This window comes from Lepidochelys kempii, chromosome 1 (assembly GCF_965140265.1).
Source record: "Lepidochelys kempii isolate rLepKem1 chromosome 1, rLepKem1.hap2, whole genome shotgun sequence".
Taxonomy (NCBI): domain Eukaryota; kingdom Metazoa; phylum Chordata; order Testudines; family Cheloniidae; genus Lepidochelys; species Lepidochelys kempii.
In genome coordinates this window covers 36,572,179-36,584,566 of record NC_133256.1, presented here as the reverse complement: position 1 = coordinate 36,584,566, position 12,388 = coordinate 36,572,179, and the positions used below count along the sequence as shown (strand labels likewise).

At 39.5% G+C, this 12,388-nt stretch overlaps 1 protein-coding gene across 2 annotated transcripts in view; it reads right to left on the bottom strand.

Moving 5' to 3' along the window:
- Window positions 1-12,388, bottom strand: part of DDX10 (DEAD-box helicase 10) — a 326,657-nt gene that overhangs the window by 224,846 nt on the left and 89,423 nt on the right. For both annotated transcript variants that reach the window (XR_012158274.1, XM_073339141.1), the window contains exon 13: window positions 10,847-11,291. Coding sequence is in view for 1 of the 2 variants with exons in the window: in XM_073339141.1 (XP_073195242.1) it covers window positions 10,847-11,291 (445 nt within the window). In the remaining variant the exon portion in view is untranslated. The remainder of the gene's footprint in view (window positions 1-10,846; window positions 11,292-12,388) is intronic.

Genomic DNA, 12,388 nt, shown 5'->3' with positions numbered 1-12,388 from the left:
CCACAGGACAAGCCAGAAAATGTATCACATTTATGACTAGACGACCCTATCACTGAACGATAAGCAAAAAAAGAAAAGAAAACTACTTCAGGCTCTATCCTTGTTCTCAACTACACGGTCCTGCAGTGCTTTTAAAAAACAATAACTCCTGCATTTGCAAGCACAACAGCTGATCTCACAAAATCAAAATATAAAAAAGTATCTAGATTTTTTAAAGTTTTTAAAAATATGAATATTGCTAAATATTGTTCCACACATTTTAAACAAATAACTTCTATTATGTTATAGCCAACAATTAGATAATACTGATTATATATTTGATAGTCACTAATCCTAACCTAATTCTAAGAAATATTACTCTCCTAAATAAAAAACAAAGAATACAACATACGTTTAAAATCCTGATGTATTCAAGTAAAATTCACAAATAAAAACAAATCATAACCATGACTCTCTCAAAAAAAATGAGCTCAGAAACTTATTGAACTTTAATATCTACTAAAGTCCTGCCACCTTATCCAAGGTCTCATTTTTTACATGGCAGTACAGAGAAACCTTAGTCTTTGTTTTTATTTGCTACAAAAATAGGAAGGCAGAGTGTGTATAAGAGAGACAATGAGAATACAGGGAAAGAGTGAAATAGCTACTGATGCTGTGCTATTAATGGAACTAATATATTTGAGCTATCCTGCTTCAGGATGTGTCCTAACTTTCAATATCAGATTACATAACAGATATTCAATGACAAAGAAAATAAGTCCAAGGAAAGTCACTTACCTCTCCTACTCCACCTTTAGTTTAAGTGGGACACAAAATTTCAAAGCAATCCCATTCCCACTGTTTCAAAGCCAGCTTTATAACCTACTAATAATGCCCTAAACTGGAGACCCAAGGCCAAAAGTAATTCCTAGTCTATGTCTAGAACACCCACTAAAATACACGTAATTTACTTTGTAAGCTATTAGCATCAATGTGCTAAGAAAATTAGCAATCAAATCTCTACTGCAAATCACTTCTGAAAGATAGCAATGGCAGGGACTTAAAGGAAAAGCACCCAGAGATAGAGATAAATTACAGAACTTTGGAGGCATCAGCAGCATATTAGGGATTTGTTGTTTTGTTAAAATAATTTTCCTATTGCTATGTGGTCTCTATTAATCTTATGCATATAACATGAACATCAATTTAACTGTTTAGAATTTGCTGTTTTGAGTACACTATAGCTTGAGATAGAATCACTTATGCCTAAAGCTACGAGTTGGTCAGGGTCACAGATTCTGTGATTTTAGGTGATGTCCGTGACTTCAGCCCTGGGCGGCGGGGCTCCCATGATTTGCCTGCATCCTGTCTGTCACTTTTACTAAAAAGCCACGTGACAAAATCTTAGCCTTACTTATGTCTCAGTTACCTTTTTAGCACCAAAAATTTCAACTACATCCAAGTCCTACACAAACTCCATCTAAAAAAAGAAAGATGGGGTGCTTAGCAGCACTTGTAGGCCAATTTTTATGCTATTTGATATTTAGCATTTAACTGTTACAAAGTGTGTACCAGTTTTCATTCTATTCTTCCCATGAAAACCCAAGCATGCCTCTGTGCCCCCTTGGGGCAAGAGCAATTGGGACAAATGCCCAGTTTTGCCAATGAAACTCTAGCGTAGCAATTTGAGAGCCCAGAAAATGAGGAACACACTATTGACCACCTAGGAAAGGTTTCATTTAAATGAATTGCCCAGCATAGGAACTCCATGGCACAGGCAGGGATAAAATCCAACTCTCCAATGCAGCACTTAACTGCCTTAATCATGACACCACCCTTCCTCTTCCTTAAATCCCCTGCCCCATTTACTAAACACCTTCCAATTACTGCAACAAACCAGGTGGGGTTCCTAGAGACAACAGTCTGATTCATCCCCAGTGCAGGTATGTCCTCTGCACTGAATGAGGCAGGTGCCTTGTGAAGAAAACCATAGGTAAAAAAAAAACTAATAAAAAAATTACTGAATGTCAGTCAGGAGACACTACTTTGCTGTCTTCAGATAATTAACCAAAACAAAGTTTACCGTGTCGATGAAGAAAGACTCAGACCAACAATATCTCACCTCTCTACTGTAACAGGAAGGTATAAGAAGAGATAATTTAACAGCATGACTTTGCTGGAAGAAGAATTCATGTGAGATTGGTGCTCCATTTCCTGTGTAATGCTGACAATTTGTCAATCTAAAATTCCCATCATGCAATATGAGAAATTGTATAGTCCTTGTTTCAACAGTACTTATAACTCAAATGTAATTTATCAAAATGGTAGATATTTTCATTCTTTAGTTTAATGCTATACAAATTAGGATATTGTTTAAATCTGTTCATAATCTTAAAAATAATTATATACATGCTTCCAAAATCCCTAGAGAGTTCTGCTATTTTTAAGGTAAGGAACTTCACATAACACTTAACCAGAAAGCAAACAAGGCAAAAATTCTGACAAATTACTGTAATCATCACTCAATGTATAATTTTAATATCTATTAAATGGACACACAAAAAGCAAACCAAAGATGCATTGTATTTGAATCCTTCCATACAATTTCTACAGTACACATTTCTAGATTAAAGAACAAAATAAATCTTCAGTAAGAGATTCTTTCTTCTACTGAAAAATATAAGAAACCATTAAATTAAAATGTTAAGCCCTAGACTGAATTTTCCATGATAATCCACTTTAAACAGCATACTACTATATACGCCATTCAACATTAAAGTGCACAGTGAGACACAAGTGCTTTGTGCCTCTACTTTAATAGACACACACTGGGAAATATTTCAACAGATAACAATTTTAATCAAACAGTTAAAATCTTAAAGTTAAAAAATTTTATGCTTTAATTTTTAAGCTTACAATGGTTCATAAGCACAGCTGCAGATTACAAACTTGTGTGCACCCTGTGCTCTTGCTGAACAGCTAGAAACGGCATATCAAGCCACACAAGGTCATCCTTCAAGATACATCATTCATCTTGAAGTCTTCATTGATCAAAATTCTACCTTGATGTTTCAAGATAACTAGACTTTCTACCTGCCTGGACTTATGAGAAAACAGAAGGTAGCTTCCTTGTAGCTGCCTACTGGACACTTTGATCTCATCAAACAGACGTTTATCAGAGGGACAGGAAAACTGTTTCACCACACAATCGGGGCTTATTCCTTCACCCACTTATTTCCCTGGTCCTTCTCGCATGAACAGAGAGCAACAATACCCGAAGTCCAAAGGTGCAAACAATTCAATGTTGATTGAGGTGAACTTCCAGCAAGCATGATTCCAGTTTCCTTCCTTAGTGTCCTCCTTCCCAGCTCTGACACCACAGAGCCTTATACCTGTGTCCCTGTTCCCATTCCTGCCCTTAGCCAAACATGATTCCAATTTCCCCACCCCATTCCCTGTTCCCATTTCCTCCACACACACACAAACACACACTTCCTGACTGACTGCAGACTATATAGTAAAACTTGAGTTCTGCTTAGCTATACCTTAACCAATCATTTTACTGAAATTTAACTAACCAATCCTAACATATTGTAACGTGATTATGTAACCAATTATATCCCACCACCTTAATTAGTTTACACCCAGCAAAATTAATTATATAGCAGACAGGAACAATCACAGAACCAGAGATTATACAGACAAACAATGGGGAAATGGGGACTACAGTGATAGAACAAACACAGAAATGAGGATTTCATATCCCAGCTATTGATAAGTGAGTTCTTGCCAGACAGGATGCTATCAAACTAAGTTTCCTTTTACATCGTGTAGGCACTTCCCTTTCTCTGGAGGCGATAGGCATTATCAGGACAGGACTGCATTCCTAACAGCCCAATAGCACCTTATTTCAATGTGACTAGTTTGGAATGTGAGGATGTGACCGGTGGCTTTAGCCAAAGATCTTAGCCTAAGCACAGGGCCTCAGACTGTCACAGTAAGAGAAGGATCTTACACCGGCAGACAGTGATTTTGATTCTTTTATATCTCTATAACTAGCTAAGTGATAAGAATACACCTAAATTCTTAGAGTATAGGCCTTTACAGACAGGCCTGAATATCTATATCCTAACAGCTGGGAGTTTCAAGCATGAGTCTTTTCACTGGTGGTCTCTGACCAGGAGTATAACGTAGGTACATTTTCCTTTAAGCTCAGTAACCTTCCAGATACAATGAAGTGGTGCTGTTGGTTTGGATTTTGGTTTTGTTTGTTTGTTCGTTCATTGTTTCGGGGCAGAGGGGTTGCCACAGAAACTTTTAACTCCAGAATGTTCAATTCAGATGAATTGAAACCAAACTACCAACCTACTAGAGGATACTCTGTTTCAAAGAACATTTATATTTGTTTAAGTAGTTTCTTTACACAGAACGATTCTCAGAGTACATATATTCGAGGATGCCCACTGGCCTTGGTGCCTCATCCAACTATGTCACAATACCCAATGTGTTATACAGAAAGGAAATATTTGCTTAAAAATGCAAACGCCACACAGAGCAATACACCGGTGATAAGCACATGCACAAGCAAAATTTGAGTACTTGTGCTTGCAATTATGTTCACAAACAGCTTCCTATCTCAGATTATAGTAGGACTGGCCTTCAGTATTTCATCTTCTCCAGGTCTAGAAATATTTCCTTAACACACCTACTCATTTGAGCAAAATACACTCTGGGCTAGCAATGAAGAAAAAAATGCCCTTGCTCCTATTTGTATGCAGAAACCAAAATACTTCACAAATGTTACACACAGATTATTTAGCTAGCATTCTGCACTTGTAACAATATTGTATATAAAATTTTCAGGTTAGCAACATTCACCACACAGAATCAGTTTATTTAGACTGATGTCATAGTTTATTATGGCAGTCATGCCAATAGTGACCACCAGAGGTAAAGATGCAAACACTTTCTGTTATAATATCTTGTTTTATTATCCTCACAGGTTTCTGAAATATTCAACTTTGGGATGCTAAGGTTCTATACTTGGTCCATATAGATGGTAGATTTTGAACATTCCGAGCATCAGTTGATTCTAACAATGAAAGGAAAAGAGTGGCATAAAAATAATCTTTCCCCACCGTGACGTTGCACTCCATATGATTTTATGAAAATATGCTAATGAGTGTGAATATAATGTAACTGGAATATGCTTCATGGCAAAGGTCTCTTGTAAGGTATCATTACAAAGCGGGTAATCTACTGAGTGTAATCATCCTATTTGTATAACTGTATCATTCTTGTTTCTGAAACTAGAAATATGAAATATAACTCTGAGGTCATATTGTAATTATGCAAAGTGTGGGCCATTAATGGTGGTTTGGAATCTTGATGGCTCCCATCAACTAGGACAATTGACTGTAGATGGCTCTGTTTACTTTTAAGTCTTCCTGTATACCTGTGTGCTGGCAAGTGGATAATGAAGGCTGGAATCCATCTTTAACCAGGTGCTTTTCCATTTAGGAGGGACAGGAACCCAGAGAGGGACAAAGGATTCCCGTCTTGTGCAAAAGATATATAAGGGGATGGAACAGAACAAAGGGGCTGCAGTCATGAGAAATCCCTTAGCTACCAACTGAGCTGGAACAAGGACTGTATCAGGGGAAAGGATTGTGCCCAGACTACGAAGGCATCCAGTCTGTGACAGAAGCTTACTGAAACATCTCTGAGGATGAGATATTATCTGTATTCCGTTTTCTTACCATATTAGGCTTAGACTTGCGTGTTTTATTTTATTTTGCTTGGTAATTCACTTTGTTCTATTACTTGGAACCACTTAAATCCTACTTTTTGTATTTAATAAAATCACTTTTTATTTATTAATTAACCCAGAGTATGTATTAATACTTTGGGGGGGGGGGGGGGACAGCTGTGCATACCTCTCTATCAGTGTTATAGAGGGCGAACAATTTATGAATTTACCCTGTATAAAGCTTATAAAACAGATTTGGGGTTTGGAGCCCATTGGGAGCTGGGTATCGGAGTGTTGGAGACAGGAGCACTTCTTAAGCTCTTTTCAGTTAAGCCTGCAGCTCGTGGGGGACGTGGTTCAGACTTGGATCTGTGTTTGCAGCAGGCAAGCGTGTCTGGCTCAAACCAGGCAAGGGACTGAAGTCCCAAGCTGGCAGGGAAAACAGGCTCAGAGGTAGTCTAGGCACATCAGGTGGCAGTCCCAAAGGGGGTTTCTGTGATCCAACCCATCACACCCGCTATTTAAACAATGTTAGTCACACTATTTGAATAGAGCTGGCTCAAAAAAAAGTCTGAGGTGTGAAAGCTGACATGAATAAAGTCCTGCTTGAGGAAGAGGGTAACTTAACTTTGTTTTTCAAAGTGTCATTGTGATTTAACATATCTAAGTCTGCTTGAAAATTGTTGACAGTGCTCTCTGACAGAGGCAGGATATCGAGTCAGAGAGACCAGCAATCTGATCCAATGTGGCACTTAGCTTGACATAATAAAAGGAAACAAATCTCATTTACAGAGGACTTTTTGTTGGAGTTCAAGTATAAACATGCTACTGTGAATCTCTAGTCAGCAACAAGCTAAGAAGGCCATTTAAAACAATACCAACAAACAGTCTTAAAATATTTAAAAACATCTTTGTAGTCGCTGTGTAATTTACACCAAAAAAACTGCATAAATAAAAAAATTATATATCTATAAAAGGTTACCAAAGAAAGCATTGAGGCAAAGCTCACTTCGGAATTTCAGCGACCTCTCATGCAAATACTGTATTCCTTTCGAACAGTTATATAAGAGGTGAGGGGAGCAAAGACAGTAAGGAGCAAGGAAAGGCTGTCAGGATGTATCCAGTTAAACTCAGACAGCTAAAAGCTGGGACTGGACAACATTTTCTGCCCCTTTTTCCCCCATCTCACCTTCCAGTTACCTATATGCAAAACTCACAGGCCAATGAACATAAGATTTTATAGAAGTTCTCGTCATAGAAGGCAACATTTTAAACTAAACTAAATGTGTTAAAAACTGCTGTTCAGCAAATACAAAACTCAGAATTTGATAACAGAAATGCTTGAGGAGCAAGCCATAAGACAGACATATTCCCAGGTTTCATGCATGAGTGCCTATAACTGTCGTGGGTGTGAAAGACTTTAAAACCATTAATTTTTTTCGCAAGTAGATAAAACCAAGATATCAACCCTGCCTCAAAGAAAATAACCTCCGCCTTGCTTGAGCTTACATAAACTGACTCATGAATCCTTAATGCAAGGACAGTATCAAAATGTTACTTGCGGAGGTTCAAAATGGCTCTCTTCTAATCACTAATACTTCTCAGAACATTTCTCTAGCTAGCATTCTTAAAAATGGAAGCACCTCTTTTTGCCATTTGTCAAATATAACATCCAAAACCACCTCCTACTAAAATACAAATATTAATATAGTCTTCTGATTAAGCATGCAAAATTATCCTGGAAAGAGATTGGAAACCTGGCACAATTCCTGGTTAACATGAGCAGATCTCTCACACCAACTACAGATAAATGTTTGTGTTTTTTAAATGGCAATTCCTTTCCAGGGGTACTGGAATAATTTTTAGAGTGGGCGTGCTGAGAGCCATTGAATCAGGCAGTAAACCCTGTAGATAATGGAGACTACTTACAGCCAGGGAGTGCAGTAGTGCTCCCACCACCCCTAGTTCCAGCATCTACGTTCCCTTCTGCCTGAAGCTGAAATTTTAATAATTGTTTCTGATTTTTTACATGTCAATATGCTTTCTCCTCATATTGCATTTACACTAGAATTCAAAACATTTTGGTAGACACCACATAAGCAGAAAACTAAATAAAGTAGGCAGGAAAATCCTACTGATGGAGGGGATTGCCCAGGGACAGGCAGTGGGGCCCGGGAGCAGCACGCTGACAAGAAGCTGAAGAGCATATAGTCTTCCCCCATCCTCATTCCATTATTCCCCATCAACATCTCCCAGGTATATAAATATCTCCAACTACTTTTTCCTAACAACCCTGAAGGAGGTTGGGGTGGGGAGGGAACATTACACTCAAACCTACAAGCTGGATAACTCCAGTCCCCACTCTGCCTGAAACTTTTAGTGGGGAAAAAATACACTACTCTGCCCGATACACAGATATCCGAGCCACGGGCAGCCAGTGAACCGGCCGTTGTGGAAGGTTAGCCCCCGACCCCTCCCCTTCTACCTAAGGCCCCATCCCTCGCCCTCCCCGTATGTCGCCCTCCCCTACCTAAGCCCAGAGCACCCCTCCCCCATGGCCACCCCACCCTATCATAGAATCATAGAATCATAGAATATCAGGGTTGGAAGGGACCCCAGAAGCTCATCTAGTCCAACCCCCTGCTCAAAGCAGGACCAATTCCCAGTTAAATCATCCCAGCCAGGGCTTTGTCAAGCCTGACCTTAAAAACCTCTAAGGAAGGAGATTCTACCACCTCCCTAGGTAACGCATTCCAGTGTTTCACCACCCTCTTAGTGAAAAAGTTTTTCCTAATATCCAATCTAAACCTCCCCCACTGCAACTTGAGACCATTACTCCTCGTTCTATCATCTGCTACCATTGAGAACAGTCTAGAGCCATCCTCTTTGGAACCCCCTTTCAGGTAGTTGAAAGCAGCTATCAAATCCCCCCTCATTCTTCTCTTCTGCAGGCTAAACAATCCCAGCTCCCTCAGCCTCTCCTCATAACTCATGTGTTCCAGTCCCCTAATCATTTTTGTTGCCCTTCGCTGGACTCTCTCCAATTTATCCACATCCTTCTTGAAGTGTGGGGCCCAAAACTGGACACAGTACTCCAGATGAGGCCTCACCAATGTCGAATAGAGGGGAACGATCACGTCCCTCGATCTGCTCGCTATGCCCCTACTTATACATCCCAAAATGCCATTGGCCTTCTTGGCAACAAGGGCACACTGCTGACTCATATCCAGCTTCTCGTCCACTGTCACCCCTAGGTCCTTTTCTGCAGAACTGCTGCCTAGCCATTCGGTCCCTAGTCTGTAGCTGTGCATTGGGTTCTTCCGTCCTAAGTGCAGGACCCTGCACTTATCCTTATTGAACCTCATCAGATTCCTTTTGGCCCAATCTTCCAATTGGTCTAGGTCCTTCTGTATCCTATCCCTCCCCTCCAGCGTATCTACCACTCCTCCCAGTTTAGTATCATCCGCAAACTTGCTGAGAGTGCAATCCACACCATCCTCCAGATCATTTATGAAGATATTGAATAAAACCGGCCCCAGGACCGACCCTTGGGGCACTCCACTTGATACCGGCTGCCAACTAGACATGGAGCCATTGATCACTACCCGTTGAGCCCGACAATTTAGCCAGCTTTCTACCCACCTTATAGTGCATTCATCCAGCCCATGCTTCCTTAACTTGCTGACAAGAATACTATGGGAGACCGTGTCAAAAGCTTTGCTAAAGTCAAGAAACAATACATCCACTGCTTTCCCTTCATCCACAGAACCAGTAATCTCATCATAAAAGGCGATTAGATTAGTCAGGCATGACCTTCCCTTGGTGAATCCATGCTGGCTGTTCCTGATCACTTTCCTCTCATGCAAGTGCTTCAGGATTGATTCTTTGAGGACCTGCTCCATGAAGGACCTCTTTTGATTGATTCTTTGAGGACCTCCTCCCTAGTCCTAGACCCGAGTCCTGGGTCACCCCGGGCAGCCAGGCAGCAAAAAGATTCCCATAAAAGTTAGATGCTGGAGTACAAACCTGGTACTGCACAACTGCCCAGGATTTCAAAGCAGTGTGACATATCACTTATTAAATAGCCTGTTTCCAAGTAATACTCTTACAAAAAAAAAGTGAAACAATTTTCAGCATCTTTTTTTAAAAAGATAATTCACAGGCTGACTGGAGAGCATAAAATTAAAACAATTGCTTTCCACTTTGTGTGACAATAAAGATTCAATGAAAGATAGACAGACACTTAAAAATAACTAATTTTGCTTAATAGAAGGATCTCTTTATAAATATATCTAAGTAAAAAACACTACCCCACCAAGTCGCCGTGAAACATACTGTCATTTAAATTTAGCTTTTTGTAGTAACGAAACTAATGGATCACTATGTGAAAAGATACATTATCAAGTGTAACATTTTCCATAAATATCATGACTATACTTAATAGAATACTGCATTTGAAAAATGCTACATTTGTCAGAATATGAAGCAAAGAGGGATACTGAGGTGTCAATCCATATACACTTGCCACAGAAATGAAAGTTCTAGATGAACACTTTTAATAAACCTTTATAACTGTTTTACAAGAAGCGTTCTCTTAGTTACTGGCTTAGCTCCCAATAGCAAAGGTCTCATTAAAAGTAAAATTCATGGTGTGAAGGATACATTATTGTAAAGAACATTTGTAATGATTTGTATTATGAAGTGGTGCATAATGAATTACAATGAGGTTCCCAGCTCCATAAACTGTAAAACCTCATCAATTTAGTTAAAGTTATGACGGTCTCTGCTGCTACTTTTAGGACAGTACAAGAAAATTGATAAGTGTAAAGACTTAAAACTTAAATTTCTCAGATATCTACGTTATGAATAATATAACACAGGCCATCCATGAGGTAGGATGCTGTTCGTTCACATCTATCTATATCTATATCTATAAGAACTAAAATAAATCATGCAATTTCAATTAAGGCCAATTCTGTCCTCTGATACAGGTTGGCAACTCATTTGATATCAAATTAGCATTGTGTAGGGGCAGAATTTTGTTCTTACTCTATTCTCTTATGCAGGTTGCATTAACTGAAAATGAGACTCATGAAGTTCATACCAAAACGCACTTACCAATACTGCAAGATCTTTAGCTTCCAAGCCAAAAACGTTCTGCCGTTTCACTGTCAGCAAATCAAGATCTCTAAAGTCGTCATCATTATCCTCAAAGAAATTAATGGATTCTGCTTTTGGAACCTTGTTTATTGAAGAAACTTCTTCTTTTTCAGATAATTCCCCTGACTCATCGCCCTCTTTGTCAATGACTTTGCTGGGGAGTTCTTTTTCCTCTGGTGGTTCTTTTTTTCCCTCTCCTTTCATTCTTTGAACAGTAGATATCTTTTCTTTAAAATGAGTTGGGCTTTCCTCCACCTCTTCATCGCTTACTAAGGAGCATGCATCTTCACACTGCCCTGTCCCTTTTGGGTGGCTTTTTCCTTCCAGTGACTCATTCACAGATAATTGTTTCTGGGCTTTCTGAAGAAATCTAACCCGAGGTGCCACTGCAAGGCCAAGGGAGCTAAAGCATGGAATTAAAAATAACAAAAAATTAATCTGAAACTGAAAACCATTCTACAAAGTTAGAAGTGATCAACAGAGTTCTGCGCTTAATTTCGATAATGTTTTATGTTTAATGTATTTTGACTGGAGTATGTACAAACTAGAATCTCCTGATTTTTTTGTTTATTTTATTTACACAAACACACACACAGAGTCAAAGTGTTGGAAAAATTCAAGCCAACAAATACGGGGGGAAACAACTGGAAACATAAGGAGCTCATTAGGAGGGCAATGCTGAGAAAACAGTACTCCCAAAAGAAACCTAGAGTGATGGCAAATGGCAAATTAAATTGCATTTACAATATAATAGATGGCATAAATGACAATGCAATTTAGTACTGCAGAGGCAGAAGATTCATGTCACACACCAAGGAAACAAGGGTATTCAACATTGCTGAGACTGTACCTAAAATACTGTGCACAGTTCTATGTACCTTGGTCCCAAAAAGACATGGAAGAAATTCAGAGCTAAATTCAGAAGAGTAACAAAAATGATTAAGGCTAAAACTATACTAGAGACTGTACACGTGTCCATACATGTGCTTGTGCCTTAACCCACCTATTGTGTACATCTAAGCCCCAGAAGCACATATCCAAAGGCAAGTAGAGGGCAAGTAACCTAGCATGTCGAAGGGGTATAGGGAAGTATGCACTTTAGGCTATGGTATAGTATGTGCCAGTGTGCAGTGGGAAAAGGGGTACCAACCTGAATTTTAAAAGTCCCCACCCCCATACCCACAATGCAGTGAACCCTTTCCTGCTTGACCCTTACCCAATCTATAAAGATCCTTGTCCCTCCATTATCGCTCATAGTAGCAAATTGGGCTGATCACTTTACAATAGTATTCTACTGCACTCTTCTGATCAGTACAGGTGAACACAGATCCCGCTCCAAGGGCAGCTGCCTGGCCCACCAACCACACACGGGTGCTGATCAATATGTGGGCAGAATATACCATCCTCCATGACTTTGCCCGGAGCAGCAGGAACATTCGCCTGTACCAGGAGATTTCACAGAGGCTGGAAAAGGCAGGCATTCACCAGGCTCCATCCCAG